The 18,166-nt window shown below is 34.1% G+C and overlaps 1 protein-coding gene across 2 annotated transcripts in view; it reads right to left on the bottom strand.

Moving 5' to 3' along the window:
• The window catches only part of SLCO1C1 (solute carrier organic anion transporter family member 1C1), a 55,983-nt gene extending 39,879 nt beyond the window's left edge, over positions 1-16,104 (bottom strand). Inside the window, exons 1-4 of one of the 2 annotated variants that reach the window (XM_038576973.1) lie at positions 15,895-16,103; positions 15,701-15,771; positions 11,367-11,521; positions 9,644-9,785 (exon numbers count right to left, since the gene is read on the bottom strand). In XM_038576973.1, the coding sequence (XP_038432901.1) occupies positions 9,644-9,785; positions 11,367-11,495 (271 nt within the window). In that variant the 5' untranslated portion in view covers positions 11,496-11,521; positions 15,701-15,771; positions 15,895-16,103. Of the gene's footprint in view, positions 1-9,643; positions 9,786-11,366; positions 11,522-15,700 lie in introns of both variants that reach the window. The other variant, XM_038576974.1, reaches the window with a different exon arrangement.
• Between the last annotated feature and the right edge of the window lie 2,062 nt (positions 16,105-18,166).

Genomic DNA, 18,166 nt, shown 5'->3' with positions numbered 1-18,166 from the left:
AAAAGTCATCAGCATAACTAAATGAATATAACTGAATGAACAATAACTTAGAAAAAGTCATCAGCATAACTAAATGAATATAACTGAATGCAGGTCTGGCAATGTGTGTTTTAACTAAACTGTCTCCCTACCATCTTTTCCATCCTTTGTCTTTCTTTGCTTTAATCTAAGATGACTCTTGAAATTGTCTGCATACTCATTACTCCAATTATCTCATCCATTTATCAAAATACTTTAATTACCAACACTACTACCTCATTTTCATTCACCCTAATTATTTGTCCTTTTAAAGTGTTTTATCAGTTAATCAAATTGTAGAAGGGCTCTTTTGGTTGCTGTCTTAAATTTTTCTTAGTGATTTTGAAGTGAATTTTATTATTGTTTCCTCATTCATTAATATTTTCTATTAAAACTTTCATCAGTTTCCCATTTGCTCTTGAAACAAACATTATATATTCTTGCTTTAGCAAGCATTCATCACAGAAAAAGTAAAAGAAGTACAACTATACTTCATTTTATGAAATAAAATTATGAAATTCATATTAATACTAAGATACTTTACAATTTGTTATATGCTTTTTACAAAATACTCAAAACAGAGGTAAAAATTACTTCACATAAGCAAACTGTAGGAATATACTAGTTATATAACCTCAATGTTTTTTTTTTTTTTGAAGATTTTATTTATGTATTCATGAGAGACACAGAAAGTGGCAAAGACATAGCAGAAGTAGAAGCAGGCTTCCTGCTTCTGGAATTGATATGGGATTCAATTCCAGAACCCCAGGATCACAACTTGAGCTGAAGGCAGATTATCATTGTCCCATGAGCCACCCAAGTGCTCCTCAATGCTTACTCATAATCCGAACTGTCTGAAATACAAAATTTCCATTAAAAAAAATTGATGATTTTTTAAAGGCAGAAATTATGCTTTTACAAAAAGCCTCTAATGAGGTATATGATAAATTACTTTTTGTTGATGATGGTCATGAGTGATTAAATATGCTTTAGGGAAAATGTCCTCATATTTTTCTGTATACAAAAATACAGGAAAGACGTGGTAAAGGAAACAGAAACCTTAAAAATGCAGAATCTTGGAAGTTCTCAACAGTTTCTCATTCCATGGATCTAGAGGTAGGCCAAGAAATCTGCATTTTTAACACCAGCTCAAATGTGCTGATGGAAATGGTTCTTGGAATATGCTTTGATAAACATTGTTTAGGATCTTAGATTTCAAAGGGCTTTTAAAGTTCCAGCTCTTTGCATTTGGAATAGTCTTGTAAAACTGCAGTGTTAGATACAGTAAGAACTTAGCAATTTGCCAGCAATTGATTGTGATGGCTTATGGGTAGCATTGCTTTGATGCTCTCTTCAGTGTTTCCAATTTTCTAGCAAGAGTATGTTTGCTTACATCTGTAAGTAATCATCTACTTTACTACTGTTTGTTCACATTGCCAGCTTTAGTCAAGTGCAAAAAGAGCAGCAATTTTTATAGCCTTGAGGACAATAATGACAGTAAGAAAATTAGCTTGCAGGCTAATTTGTGACTCTAGGTTTTATGGCTCCAGAAAGAATTAAGCTTCTTTTAATTTTCACAGGAAAAAAAAAAAAAACAAAACTTTGAATATGAGATTTCTCAATTGATATTTAAGCATTTAGTAGAAGAAATTTTGTATCAAATTACATTGATATTATATCTATATTTTTGTTAATGTGTCACAGTTAATAAACCAAAGTATATCGAAAGCTGACCTTCAGCTTATAGGTAATGTATCCCTGCAACCAAAATCACCTATCCTCCCAACTCCCAAACCACCAACACCTCACAATAAGACTCATGTTTAAGGCTGTTTCTGTGCTACATTAGTGGGTATGCCAGACTACATAATACCATTTCAGCATCTATAATATATATAGAGTTTTTGCTTTCTATACTTAGTATCCTTTCTGAGTTTTCAGAAGATACAAATAGAAAATAAATGATGATAATCTTTAAACAATTAAATTGGATATCAAAAAATAACATCTATTACCACTAGCCTCTGGAAAAGACAATAGATCCATAGTATTTTAAAATTGTTTTACTAAAACCTTGAGTAACAGATTCTTCCCCCCCTTCTCTTTCTTCTTCTTTTCTCTTGCCCTCTATATAAAAAAAGTATTTAGATAACAGAAAAGAAAGCCACCCAACTCATAAGACTTATATACTGTTGAAACCAAAACAAGAGAAGGACAATGAAAGAAAAGACTAAATGCAATTTGTTCTGGAAGTACAAGGGTATCACCAAATAAGAAAAAAAAAAAAGTTAACTTAATCATTGTTTTAAATGATAGGAGAAAATGTCCATGGTTATCTTAAAAGATGTAGTAAAAGCATCCAATATAATTAACCACTCACTTATGAGAAGAAGAACAGTTGAGCAAATTAGCTTTTAAAGCATATCTACCAAACTACAGAGCACACATATTACTTAATGATGAAATTGTAAAAGCATTTTCATTAAGGTCATATATGAGAAAAGAATACCCACTGTCATTGTTTCTATTTAACATAGTACTGAGGCCAATACAACAGGGCAAGAACAAGAAATAGCAGATCTAGAATTGGAAAGAATAATATAAAACTGACTTCTGTTTCAGACAATCTGATTGCCTATTTGGAAAACTCTATAGCATCTACAAAAAGAAAACTCTACAGTATCTATAATCAATTAAAATTGATAATCAATTAAAATTAACATACATTTATACTATATATAGAAAATCCTAAAGACTGCACAAAAAACTACTAGAAGTAATAAACAAATTCAGTAAAGTGGCAGGATACAAAATTAATACCCAGAAATCAGTGGCATTTCTATACACTCAAAATGTATTAAAGACCTAAATGTGAGATCTGAAATCATAAAAGTCTTAAAATACAACATAAGTACTAATTTCTTTGACATAGGCTGTAATAAGATTTTTCTAATGTCTCCTCATATAAGAGAACAAAAAAGCTAAATTAAACTATTGGGATTCTATCAAAATAAAAAGCTTTTGCACAGAAAAGGAAACTATTAATGAAACAAAAAGGAAACCCACTAAATGGGAGAAAATACTTGCAAATGATATATCTGATAAGGGTTAATATCCAAAATATATAAGGAACTTATATAACTCAACACCATGAAAAAAAAACTGATTTAAAAATGGGCAGAGGACCTGAATACTTTTCCAAAGAAGACATACAGATTGCCAACAGACATAAGAAAACATGCTCAACATCTCTAGTCAGGGAAACGCAATTCAAAACCACAATGAGGTATCACCTTATGCCAGTCGAATGGCAAAAATCAAAATGGGAAACAGTAACAAATGTTGCAAGGACGTGGAGATAAAGAAATTGTCAATGGGAAGGAAAATTGGTACAGTCATGGTGGAAAGCAGTATGCAGGTTTCTCAAGAAATTTAAAATAGAAAAGCCATATGATCCAATAGCTTCACTATTGGGTATTTACCCAAAGAAAATGAAAACAGTAGTTTAAAAAGATATATGCACCACTATGTTTATTGCAGCATTATATATAATAGCTAAGATATGGAAGCAAGTGCAGCATTATTTATAATAGCTAAGATATGGAAGCAACCCAAATGTTAACCTGAATGCCCATTCATAAATGAATGGATAAGAAGAGGAAGTGTGCGCGCACGCGCGCGCACACACACACACACACACACACACTTGAATATTATGCAGCCATAAAAAGGATGAGGTCATGCCTTTTGGGACAACATGGATAAACCTATAAGTGAAATAAGTTAGACTGAGAAAGACAAATACCATACGATTCCACTTATAAGATGAATAAACAAAAACAGAAGCAGATATTTAAATACAGAGAACAAACTAAAGATTGCCAGAGAGGTGGGATGGTTGGGCAAAATGAGTGAAGGAGAGAAGGAGATATAGGCTTCCAAGTTATGGAATGAATAAGTCATAGGAATAAAAGGCACAGAGTAAGGAATACAGTTAATGATATTATAATAATGATGTAATGGAGCAGATGGTAGCTACACTGTGGTGAACATAGCATAAATTATAAACTTGTCAAATCACTAAGTTGTACACCTGAAACTAATGTAACATTGTGGGTCAATTATACTCAAATTTTAAAAAATTAAGAAATTCAACAAGATTGCTACAGACAGATAACATTAGATATTAATACTATTCTAATATTCTAGGAATTACTAAATAGGAATTGCAACAAAATAACTATTGCTGTAAAAACAATGATAGAAGGAAATTCATAGCATTGAATGCATATATTAGAAAAGAAGAAAAATCTAAAATTGGTAATCTGTTTCCACCTAGGAAACTAGAAAAAGAAGAGCCAATTAAATATAAAGTAGGTAGAAGGAAAGACATAATAAAATTAGAGCAGATATAAATGAAATTGAAAACAGAAACTCAGAAGAGAAAATCAGCAAAACCAAAAGACAATTCGTTGAAAACATTGATAAAACAATTAAGCTCTAGTCATGCTAAGAAAAAAGAAAAAAGAGAAGAAACTAATTATCAATACGAAAGGGAGACATTACTATAAATTTTATGGATATTAAAAAAAATAATATAGGAGTACTATGAATAACTCTATGCTTACAAATCTGATAACCTAAATAAAATGGGCCAATTACTTGAAAGGCAAAATCTGCCAAATCCTCCTAAGAATTAATAGACAATATGAACAGGCCTATAGCTTTATAGAAATTGAATAATAACCTCCTAAAATACAAAGCACCAGGCCCAGATTCACTGGTGAATTTTACCCAGCAGTTAATATAAAAATTATATTAATTCTCTATAATCTCTTTTGAAAGATAGAAGCATAGGGGAAATTTCCTAAATCATTTCTATGAGGCTAGCATTACTGTAATGGCAAACTCAGACAAAATAAAAATCCCTACAAACCAGTAACACTCATGAACACATGTGTAAAAATTCTCAACAAAATATCAGCAAATCATATTCAACAATATATAGAATTAAAGACCATGACCAAGTGGGATTTATCCCAGGCATGCAAGGCTAGTTAAACATTAGACAATAAATTAATATAATCCAATATATCAACAGACTAAAGAATAATCATATGCTCATATCAACAGATGCAGAAAAAGCATTTGACCAAAATCCAACAACCATTTATGATAAAAACTCAGTATATGTGGAAGAGAGACAAATTTCCTCAACTTGATAAAGAATGCTTACAAATACATAAAGTTAACATGATATTTAATGATGAGAAACTTAAAGCTTCCCACTAAGATCAGGTACAAAGCAAGACTGTTTCTCTCACCATTACTTTTCATTACTATACTGAAAGCCCTACTCAATATGGTAGGGTAAGAAAATAGGAAAAGAAAAACAAGTAAAGGGAAAGAAAACAGACTGGGAAGGAAAAAATAAAACTGTCTTTGCTCCCAGAATATATGATCATCTATGCAGAAAATCCATAAGAACTGACAAAGGAACTCTTGAAACTAATAAATGTTTTTTGTAGTATGGTTGCAAGATGCAAGGTTAATATACAAAAGTCAACTGCTTTTCTACATGCCAGCAATGAACAAATGGAATTGAAAAATCATTTACTTTATCTCCTCCCAAAATGAAATACTTAGATATAAATCTACTAAAATATGTATAAGATCTACATGAGGAAAACTATAAAACTCTGATGAAAGAAATCAAAGAACTAAATAAATGGAGAGACACTCCATGTTCATGGATAGGATGGCTCATTATTGTCAAGATTTCAGTTCTACTCAACTTGATCTATGAATTCAATGCAATCTCAGTCAAAATCATAGGAAGTTATTTTATAGACAAAGTGATTTCTAAGATGACAAAGTGGAGAGGTAAAAGACTCATAATAGCCAACATAATATTGAAGAACAAAGTAAAAGGATTGAACAAAGTAAAAGGATTAACTTTAAGACATACTGTAAAGCCACATTAATCAATAGTGTAACAGTGGTGAAAGAATAGACAAATAGATCAATGGAATAAAATATATAGCCCAGAAACAGAAGTACATAAATATAATTAATTGATCTTTGATGAAGGAGCAAATGTAATAAGAGCAAATATAATCTTTTCAACAAATGGTGCTGGAACAACTGGACATCCACATAAAGAAATGATTTTAGACACAGACCTCACACTCTTCACAAAAGTACAGGTAAAAGAGATCACATACTTAAATGTAAAATTATAACACTTCTAGAAGACAACTTAGGAGAAAACTTAAATGACCTTAGGTTTGGTGATGACTTTTTAGATGCAACGCTGAAAGGATAATCCATGACAAAAAAAGGATGAGCTAGACTGCATTAAAATTAAAAATTTCTTCTCTATGATAGATAATGTCAAAATAATGAAAAGAAAGCCACAGACTGAGAAAAAATATTTGCAAAAGTCGTATCATATAAAGGACTGTTATCAAAAATATACAAAGAACACTTAAAACTCAACAATAAGAACACAAGCAATGAAACTTAAAAATAGGCCGAATAACTTAACAGATAGGTCACCAGAAATGATATACAGGTGGCAAATAAGGATATAAAAAGATATTCATCATACAGCATGAGGGAACTGCAAATTGAAATGACAATGAGATACCACTACATACTTATTAGAATGGCCAAAATCCAAAATGCTAAACATTGGTTGGAGCATGGACCAAAACCAACTCTTGTTCATTGCTCATGGGAATGCAAAATGGTACAAACACTTTGGGAAAAAATTTGGCAGTTTCTTACAAAACTATACATATTTTTCCCATATGATTCAGCAGGTATGCTCCTTGGTATTTGCCCAGATGAGCTGAAAATTAAAACATGTTCACACAAAAACATAAAAGGGGATGTTTATAGCAGCCTTATTCATAATTGCCAACACTTTGAAACAATCAAGATGTCCTTTTGTAGATGAATGGATAAGTAAACTAAGGCCTAGCTAGAACATGGATTATTATCTGGCACTAAAAAGAAATGAGCTATCCAGCTATGAAAAGGCATGGAGGAACCCCAAGTGTGTATTACTAAGTGAAAGAAGCCAGTCTGAAAAGGCTACACACTGTATGATTCCAACTACATGACATTTTGGAAAAGGTAAAACTATAGAGATAGTCAAAACATCAGTGGATGCCAGGGGTAGGGGAAAGGTTGGATGACTAGGCAGAGAAGAGGAATTTTTAGGGTAGTGAAAGTAGTTTGCATGATACTATAATAGTGGATACATACCATTATATATTTGTTCAGTCCCATAGAATGCAATACACAAAGAGTGAGCCTTAATATTAACCATGGACTCTGCATAACAATAATGATATTGTAGGTCCATCAGCTGTAACAAATGTCCCACTCCGATGGGGGATATTGATAATGAGGGAGGCTTTGCATATGTGGGAGTAGGGTGTATATGAGAAATCTTTGTTAACTTCCATTTAATTTTGCTGTGAACCCAAAACTACTCTAAAAAACAAAGCTTTTATACAATCTATATGAAGTTGATTAAACACTAAAATGTGAAAAGCAAAACTTTTAAATATAAGACTACATGGGAAAATATTTGAAAGAGAATATCTTAAAATAATAGGAGGTATGATATAGAAAACATTTTATTTTCTTGACAGCTCTGCTGTTGTTGGAGAAAGACCTTGTTATGAAAAAATATTTGGGAAAAAACTGAGTTTCCAGCATGTAGATATGAGATAATCATGCCAATTGATGTCAAAGGATAAATTAAATTGTTTCGCAAAAAAAAAAAAAAAAAGAAAGAAAAGAAAAGAAATGAGAGCTAGAAACAAAGGTGGTAGTAGGTCCAGAACTCTTGAAGGAAGGAACATGGAGAGAGGCAAAAGGAGTAGATTAAGATTATGGTCAGGAAACCTACTTTTTGGAAAAGCTACGGATTGCAAATAACTAAAGCAAACCTAGTGATGTTTGAGTTAAAGGTTTGAAGTAGAAGTTGAGATGCTTTTAAGACATTTCATTGTTTTCTAATTCGATAAATAACTTTCATCTTAGAATGGTATGGAGGAATTGATATGAATTTATTTTCAGGATCATTTGTCACTTCTTGTGAAACACTAGTACTCTCTATCAAATGTAGACTTTCTCAAATTGCATCAGGACCTGGGGGCCCCAGAAAAAGTTTGGACCATATTGTAAGTCTCTTCAGCTCCAAAATGTTTTTACTATAATCTAGAGTGAGCAATAATTAAAGTTTCACTTGATATATAATTTTCTATCTGTTCATTTCTTCTTCCTGTGTGATTTATTCTTTCAATCTGTAACAGCTGCCTCTTCATACTGATGTCTTCCTGTGATTCAGTGTGTCATCCTTACCTTGACTCTCCATGGCCCTTCATTCAGTTAATAGCAGTAGATAGGACAGGTATCAAGGAATATATCAACTATCTAGGTAATTTACACAAGGAAGTGATCTGATCAGATGTCTTAGAAACTTGCTACATAAAGTATGGCCCCTTGACTTAACAGCATCACATCATATGAGAGCCTATTAGAAAAGCAGTCTTATTCCCCTTCCTACAGAATCAGCACGCACATTTTTACTAGATTGCCTAGTTATTGGCATGTACATTAATATTAGATTAGCACTGAGCTAAGCAATCCCATTTGGCAGGACGATGAAAGATGGATTTGGAAAGAAAACCCTAAAGGTAAAAGTTTCCTATTTATTCTTTCTGTAATATTCGGGGTAGGAACTAAAATATATAGTGTGAACTTAAAAAAGTCACTGTTGCAGAATGGAAAAATATTTCTTCACTTTTCTGAAAGTTTAAATGAGCTGAATCTGGAGCCATTAGTAAGCTCCAGGTTTTACTATATATAGTAAAGCATGCATTTGAGTCAACAAATACCCAACAGGTAATAAGGACCCCAGAGACTACCATTCTGTTGAATTCAACAAAGAATTAAAGCCTTGAGTTTATCAACTTAGGAAGCTCTACTTGGGATTACACTCTTTAAAGTACTTCCAAAACAGTAACTAAAATCACTTGGTCTTTTCAAGTGCCATGAGGAAGTCTCTAGTCAACTGCTACCCAAAGACACGTGAGAATAGAATTTTTCTTGGCTGCCTTGTTCTACTGTTCTCATCAATAGGATTTCTTTCTCTTTCTAGACCTCTGGGCAGAAACCCCTTTTATGGTTTCATTTCTTAAATCATTACAATAAATTTTTATAGAGCCCTCTTAAATTCTTTCAAATTTTGAATCACAGGGCTTTTGGGAAATATGACTCTTCTGTAAAAATACTTCCCAAATACTTTTAACTTAAAGTCCCAATAGCATCTCACCCTCTCCTCCAGGAAAGTCTCTCACTCTGACTGGAAACTCTGAATTGTGTGACTTACATGATAGTGAACACCTGGGGCAGGGCATTTATTGTTGCTTGCTTGGAGAGAACAAATTCTCTCTACTGTAACATCAGGTCCTAGCAAATTCTGTCTCAACAAGAATTTACAGATAGAGTCTGATCCTAGCAGACAAGAGAATGCATTAAGGATGTCTATAGTCACACCTAGAAGACCTTGTATGTAAAAGTAAAACCAGGCATCTGCAATACCTACCAATTTCAAAACTACCATCAATAACTCCCACCAGTGAAGAAGGGATATCAAACCTTCTCTCTATCTGAGTGATGGTGCTCTTCAGATAGCCTTCTGCCAATGCTTTGGCAAAGTAAACGAAAGACAAGGCACCCAAAAATACCTGGAAAATATGACAAGTCACACTTAGTCTTGATTCGAGCTTGACACACAAATTGAAACGTAACTAAATAAACAGACAAAAATGCAAACCCAAAACAAGGCAACAAGCTTGTTACCACTAAAGAGTTCTCTCAAGCATGAGTACCAGCTTCGTTCAGCCTCAAGCTCAGATTGCTAAAAATACAAATTCTGAAGCAGATTTCATTCAGAACGGATGTTGAACTCTGCCCTTTCCCCTCCTTCCCTTCCCCCAAAGGACATTTGAAGGAGTCTTGGCTTTGGAAGGAAGATCCGCTGTTTGGCAAAGCAAAGAGTGGAAGGAACCATTCACAGGTAAGGGGGAAAAAAAGAACTGTAATTCAAACATTTAACATCTTACTACAAGTCTACTACTCAGGACTGTGTGTTTCACTGGTGTGATGCATGCACCGGCAGGGGACACAATAGACCAAAAGGGGGATCCCTGGGTAGCTCAGCGGTTTAGCGCCTGCCATTGGCCCAGGGCGTGATTCTGGAGTCCCAGGATCAAATCCCACATCAAGCTCCCTGCATGGAGCCTGCTTTTCCCTCTGCCTATGTCTCTGCCTCTCCCTCTCTCTCTCTCTCTGTCTCTCATGAATAAAACAACAACAACAACAACAACAACAAAAAACCCAAAAGGTACAACTACTGTCCTTGTGTTTAAGTTCATATTCAAGTTAAATTCATAATCAAATGAATGCTTTTGTAATAGTGGCTTATGTATTTTGCTAGACCTGAGTCTGTGATGGAGTATCCATAGAGGAGGTTGAAAAAACATATATTTGCTGAGTGAGTGTTTGGTACAAAGAAAGAACAGGAATTTGGGAGTCACATTGAGCACCATTTAAAGAGCACACCTGCCGCTTACTATGTGGCAGGAAAGTCAAAATTTTCATTTTATAAAATGGGAATAATATGATCTTTTCATAGATTAAATGTTATAACTATACTTAGCATAATATCTGGTACATAGTAGAAAGTGAATAAATGTTGGTTTCTTCTCTCTCCTGTTTCAGTTTGGGAGGGGCATTCACATGAGCCCAGAAAGTAATATTTACTAATTTAACCTACATGGTAGGGAGAGATTGCTTTCACTGGTAAAGTGTGGTTTTAATAAATTGCATCTAAGTTTACTATTCACTCATTCATTCATTTGTTCATTCATTCATATTTTATTTATTTATTTGACAGAGGGAGAAAGAGCACAAGCAGGGGGAGCAGCAGAGGGAGAGGGAGAAGCGGCTCCCTGCTGAGCAGAGATCTCAGCACTAGGCTGGACCCTGGGATCATGACCTGAGCTGAAGGCAGCCTCTTAACCAACTGAGCCACCCAGGCACCCCTAAATTCACTTTTCAAAAAGGAAAAAAAAATTCTTGCTTCAGCTACATATGGAAAATATGTGATTATACAGAAATATGAATTATGAAATTATGTAGCACACATCTGGATGGAGAGTCAACAAGATAGCCTCCACCTAATTCTTCTTTTCCCCCTCATTTAATTCTGTTACTCTTTAGTTCCTTACTTATGGTTGCTTGTTTACCATTTAATTTTTTGTTACCTTCAGTTCACCACAGCACTGTTGCTTCTCCTTTGAGGAAGAATATTCTGTTTTAAAGGAAGGTCGCCTGACAGGTTGCACTGAACTTTTGCAGAATAATTGGATATTTTCTTTGGATGAAGTGTCCATTATGAAAATATTCCTTGACTTTGATCCTGTCAAAGTTGATTGTAAAAGCAAAAAAATGAAAAAAATAAAATAAAAATTATTTTGAATTTACCATTTATTAAATAATGTTTTTATTTCACAGTAGATCACAATTCTGGAGACATGATTTGATGTGAAGCTACCTTATTTTACCACAGTAAGTTGGCAAAGTTTTTCAATTAAAATTGACCAGTGTATTTGATTAAATAATCCAGCTATTGGGACTCTCTAGCCAACATTCTTTCTCAATCCCTCCAGTTTAAGCCTCATTATGGCAAAGAATAAATTTAAATGTTGCCTTTGGAATAAATAACAAGGCAGAATTTCGCTAACTTTGTGGTCTTGCCAGCTTAAAGTAGAAGCAAGCAGGAAAGGAAGAGGAATTCAACCATTTGTATATTGATTCAAATAAGTCATTAAAGCCTTCAAATCTATCTTAACAGAATGGGTAGAAAAGATTGATGCCTGTTGTAGCACGCTGTAATTCCTATAGGTCTGCAGCATTCAAAGAAAGTTATAAAATATGGCAAAAAGAAAAAAAAAGAAGAGGACCAGTTTAAGTATCATTTTAGTTGGACAGATAAGGAAGCAGCACCATTTGTGCCTCAGGCTTACATTTAATTCAGGCAAAAATTACTTTAGCTTGCCTTAAGTAAGAAAGATGGCCTCCCTTCCTATGTTTAATTTCCTATCTGCTAATCCTTACCAAGCCCTGGGCAGATCTACATACTCTGAATCTATTTTCTCTAATCTAATGTTCTTCTATTCATATCAGTATTTACATGTCCCATGCCCTACTTCTTTAGGATTTTGCATGGCTCAATGCCTGCCTGAAAAAAGTAATGTAAGTGAAGAAATAAAACAAAATAATTTCTGGATCATCTTAAGGTTTATCAGATGATGTTTTTGCATGTTAATAGAAGCTTCTATATTTTCATCAGAGGAATAAAATTACAAGTAAAATTTAATGTACTATGGTAGAAAATTAGGCTTATTCTGCCTATGTGTCTATTACATTGACTTTATGTAATTCTTATTCTGTGTTCACTAAATCTCATCCTTCACTGTTTGAATTCATAGGTAATTTCTCAAAACTGGAAAATCAGGAATTTATTTTGAAATACGGAATGAAATGTCAAAAGAAAGACCTGAACAATTAAAAGTGGAGAGGATTCCTTAAGGGACTGGCAAATCAGTTGAGAAGGGCACAGCAAGGGTCTGCTTAAAAAATATACATTTTTAGGTTATCTGATGCATAAACTTAACTAAAAAAATGGGCAAAGGAAAGTTGAGTGAAACAGAAAAAGTTAAAAATGAAAGAACTAAAGTAAACAACAGAAAATGGTAAGATTAAAAGACAAAGACACAAGAATATAATATTAGTGAGCTCTAAACATAGATGTTTCAAAGTATAAAACATAAAAGTTATGTACAAAATATAGAAATAACTTTAAAGTCTTGCAAATAATAACTTTCTGGCAAATATTAATTATCCGTATTAATACAAACTAGAAGAGAAAAACAGCCACAAAGACATTAACAAAAATACTCTAACTAAAACTATACCCTAAACAAAAGTATTAAGGATAGATGATGTAACACTCCTGTTATAAAGGGGTATCCTTCAAGAAGAAAATAGTAGGTAACTGAAACAGATGGTAAAAATCTTTATTCATTTTTAAGAAGTCATAATTATTTTGATAACAAAAAATCTCCTTCAGATAGTACAAAAAAACCCACTTCAGATGAAATTTAGAGATGCTAAAATTTTAAATAAAATACTAGCAAATCCAAATGAATTTATACTCTTTAATTAAGATATAGTTTAAAATGTAACAATTAGTATTAGGAGCTTTATTTGCCTAAATCATCACATTAAAAATTCAACATGTTTTGTAGGTATATCAAAACAAAAACATCACATTGTATATCACGAGTTATACAATTTTTCAGTCATCTCAGTAAAGCTGGGAAAAAAAGAATTCAAAATAAAAAATATTAAAATCTCAGTAGATATAAAACATCAGGTGATAAAATCCAATATCCATTCTTGATTAAACAAAAAAAAAAGGAACAAAGGACATAGAAATTCTTCTTTACCATCTATCTGATACCAATGGCCAACTTTGTATATTCACTGAGTCACTGAAACTAGTTGTCCAGAACAATGTTTTGTCAAAACAATGAAAAGAGAGCTCAAGAAACACTAGGTTAAGCAATGTTAAATAGGTTTCTCACTAAAAGACTACCGAGTACCTTAAATTAAACTGCTAGAGATCCACTGCTAATTATAATACATAATAATAAAAAGTCAAAACAAGTAAATGACCTAAATGTCCAACAACTTATGGTCTATTCATGCAATGATATCTTTTGAATCCGTTTGAATTTAGTGTAAAGAAGTAAATATAGTTATATAGTATATTTTTATTATAGAGTTGATTCTAAAATCCATGGTAAAAATCACTATATATAATAGTCTATTTTACAAAAGCAGCACACATTTTCAGATATAGAAACATAGAAACAAAGTTTCAGAAAGTCTTTAAAGAAAAGGTTAACACATTAATGCCAGTTGGTGATAATGTAGATAATTTTTTCAAAAATACTTTGTATTTTCTAATTTTTCTATAGTGAACATATAAAAATATTTTAAATATTAAAAGTATAAGAGTATCACCAAGCAAGTAATATATACTAGAAAAAATTTACATATAACTCAAATTGGCCTACTGCTTCAGGGGTTCACTATATTATTTCTGGCCAATCATAATAAACCAAGTGGACAAGAACATTCAAATTCATTACTTAATAATTAAATATACTATCACTACACTAAATGTATCTTTAAAAGATTTAAAGGGAGACATCCAGAATGCTAATGCTAAAGAGAAAAACAATCATGTTTAAAACAATATTAAAAACTTGAGACTCAAAGACATATTGTCTTCTTATACTTGGAAGTGTTGACACAAAAATCACTCTAGAATCTAGAAGTAAAAACAAAAACAAGAGAACCATCGTCATCCTAGATGGTGTGTTAGGGCAAAATAATATTTGGCTTAAAACAGTGACACTGCATATTTTTACTGAAAATATAATTTCATCTTGATGGCTCATTTTCATATTATCTCAAGTAGAATATGTTTCAAGAAGACTATGTTTATGAGCATTGAGCTTTTCATCCCTCTGTGAAAAAAGGGGAAGGAAAGCTCAAGAACCTGAATGGAAATATCCTCCAGATACTCTCTCCCTCTCCATTCATTCACAGTTGCAGAAGTAGAGCAGGAGCACACAATTATTTAGAAGGATTTGCATTTGGCAAATCCTTAATTGTTCTCCCACCACTTCAACAGATTCCGCCAGGAAAAGAGTTAGGGCAAAGTTTTCATCCAGCAGCCTGGGTTGCAATCTATCGTATTCTAGAGGCCAAAGAAAAATAAGCCCACCACCAGTTTTTCTCTATTTCACTTAAAAAAAAAAAAAAAAAAAAAGATCTCTGTGTTCATATGGGATTGCAAATCAATCTTCCAGTCTTTAAAGGATACAGACAGCCTAGGAAGGTTGTAATTGGATGCATTGAACCTCTGTGCCCTGATCCTGAGACATCAATTCCATCCATGGTCAAACCACAAAGACTGCCAGAGGAAGTCAGAAAGCAGCCACCCCATCACTCTCTCCTCTTAGTCATCCCACACAAGGAAAACCTCCAGACTAGCTTGTCTTCTGGGCACCAAGTAATCTCATGGTACTTACTAACCAGGAGTGTGTGTTAAGAAAGCTGATCTCTTCCCTCCAATACAAGTAACTGTATCAGATTCAGATTTAAGAAGTACTACTTATGTGCCAGGTGAATTATATACTTTTTGCTAATCCTTAAAACAACTCAACAAGGTTAACATCAGAATTCCCACTTTATAGAAAATGATACAACTCAGAACAGTTAAGTGACTTGTCCAGAACTACCTAATAAGTATCAGAGTCAAAATTTGAACCCAGATCTGAGTTGATTTGATTTTAACTAGTGTCCTTTGCTATTTCTACGAATCTAACAAGGTCTCCAAAAGCACTGATGGTGTGTGTGGCTAAGACACATGTAGTGCAGAATGGGAGGGTGGATGAGCCTCTCTCCTATGAGAATCTGATGTGACAGTCACAAAACCGGAAAGCAGAGAACTAAATCTTACCTGAGGTGGAGATCAGAGACAGTCAATTCCTCTCAATGTGCTCAGCGAGAGGCTGGACCCCACTCCAGAAACTGAAAGAGGAAACTGGGGTAAATTCTACAGCAGCTCTGAGCAGTTTTGCCAGGTGGGGAGAGCCTGGATGGACACAGACAGAGCAAATTAGGGGAAAGAAAAGATGAAGGGCATGGTCTCACCCCTGGGCAATTTCGACTCTTTCCTCTTTCCTCCTGGCCTCTTTTCTCTGGCAGTCTGCAGAGAACAGGCCACGCTGGCAAAGCCACTGACGTGCATCTCAGCTCCCAGGGCACAGAAAGAGCTGAAGCTTTTGAGCCATTTCTTTGCAATTTGCTGCAAGTTTAAGGCCACACGTGATAAAGCTTTCTGTATGAGAGAGAGTGAAAAGAGAAAAGACCACTTGTGATCTTACTTGCTGATTCCCAGAAACACAACTCTGCAGGGGGCAGAGGGGAAGGGAACAAGGGCAGGAGGAGGGGCGGAAGTTTGTAACAAAGATCCCTCCTTCTCTCTCCAAGAAGTTTTTAAGCCAGCCTCTCCTTGAGGACATCACTGAGATCCTTCTGTTAAAAAGAAAAAAAAAAAAAAAAAAGGCTCGGAGGTTAAATCTCTGCATGATTTCTTTTCCCATTGGGATTCTAGAGTCTTAGGGACCACATACTAGGTCAGGATGAAGAAGGCTCTGCAGAGTTCTCTCTAGAAAGAGTTAATTCTCAGACACATAATCAGTTGCTCGTATTCAATTTTTAAGGTTCTAATAGAAAAAAAGAAAAACACTGAATTTTTGGCATCCAATTGTTTATTCTATCTAAATTCCAAGGAGAGAGAACTCCTTGCACTGAAAAATTCTACAAGTATAATAAATTCTTTTTCCAAGAGTACCATTTTAGGAGATTTTGAGCAGTATTAGCTTGCATTTCGTTTATAGTAATAAATGAATTTGCTACCAGTATTATCCAAGATCCACCATATTCTGAAACGGCTGTGGCTCTGGCCTGGTCACTAAACTTTATTGAATCTCAACTTCCTCTGCCATAAAGCAGAATTTTTATTAAAACCAAAACAGATCCATAGGGTTCTTTTAAGGATTTATATGATATGATGTATTCAAAAGTATGTTTCAAATAACAAAGCACTAAATGACTGGAAGCTATCATCATTATATGAATAATTTCAGTTCATGCAATGGTAAGGATCATTAACCAAAAATCAAATATGATTATTAGCACATTTTACTACCAAAGGGGAAAAAAAAGGGATACAAGGAAAATAAAGAAAATGATAAATCTTACAATGAAGAATGGAGCATTCAGACTCTGAAACACCAAATATTTTATTTTACCAATCAAACCAGCCCTTGCTAGTGAGCAAGCATTGCAATAGGTCTTATACTTTTCAATGTGTCTAACAGGTGACCATTGGTGCATTTGGGGAAACAGTGTTAACTATCCTAAAGCACAAAAAGCAGATTTTTTCCTCACCGAGAAATGCAGTTTTCCCTTGAGAGTATAATTTGGCCTATCCCCAATTTGCTCAAGTTCATTCTCTAACATGGTTCCTTTTCTGAGCTCTTGAGTCCACGGTTAACGTTACAGTTTTGAATGTACATAATACTTATTTCACATAATATTCAGAGCTTCTCATGTATAGTCTTGCAGTGGGCCGTGCCTTACTTCTATATCATAGACCAAGGGTCAGCAAACTTTTCCTGCAAAGGGTCAAATAGTAAATATTTTAGGTTTTGCGGGCCATATAATATCTACCAAAACCACTCAACTCTACCACTGCGGTGTGAAATTAACCATAAATGAAGGAGTTTCCTAGGGCTGCAATAACAAAGTACCACAATGTGGGTGGCTTAAAAGAGCAGAACAGTATTACCTCAGTTCTGGAGGCTAGAAGTTTACCAGCAGAGCCATGCTCACTCTGAAACCTAAAGAGGGAAATCCTTCTTCTACCTTCAGTGCTTGCTGACAATTGCTGGCATTGCTTTGTTTGTTGATTTATCACTTCAATCTCTTTGTTGTCGCATGACCATCTTCTCTTGTGTGTCTCTGTCTTCTCCTGTTCTTAAAGGACACCAGTCATTGTGAATTAAGACCCATTCCAGGGACCTCATCTTAACTTGATCACATCTGCAAAGAGTCTAATGAGATCATGTTCACTGATATAGGGGGTTAGGATTGGAATATATGGGGTTTTTTTTTTGGGGGGGGGGGAGGAACACAATATAACACCTAACATTCAAATTGTCTTTCCCTCCTTACCTGAGTTGAGTTTCATGCAACTGTTTTAATCACTCACTTCCATAGGGCTTCCCTTCCTTTGTCCATTGGTCAATTTGTTGTTCTTCCTTGGCAAACAATAGTTGGGTTGAATTCAACTTCCTGTCTACTCTGTGTTTACATCCACACTGTTTTAAATAGTTGGAGAAAAACTCATTAACATGCC

Source organism: Canis lupus, chromosome 27 (genome assembly GCF_011100685.1).
Source record: "Canis lupus familiaris isolate Mischka breed German Shepherd chromosome 27, alternate assembly UU_Cfam_GSD_1.0, whole genome shotgun sequence".
NCBI lineage: Eukaryota > Metazoa > Chordata > Mammalia > Carnivora > Canidae > Canis > Canis lupus.
Note: the sequence above shows the minus strand (reverse complement) of the source record. Positions and strands in the feature narration are given on the sequence as shown.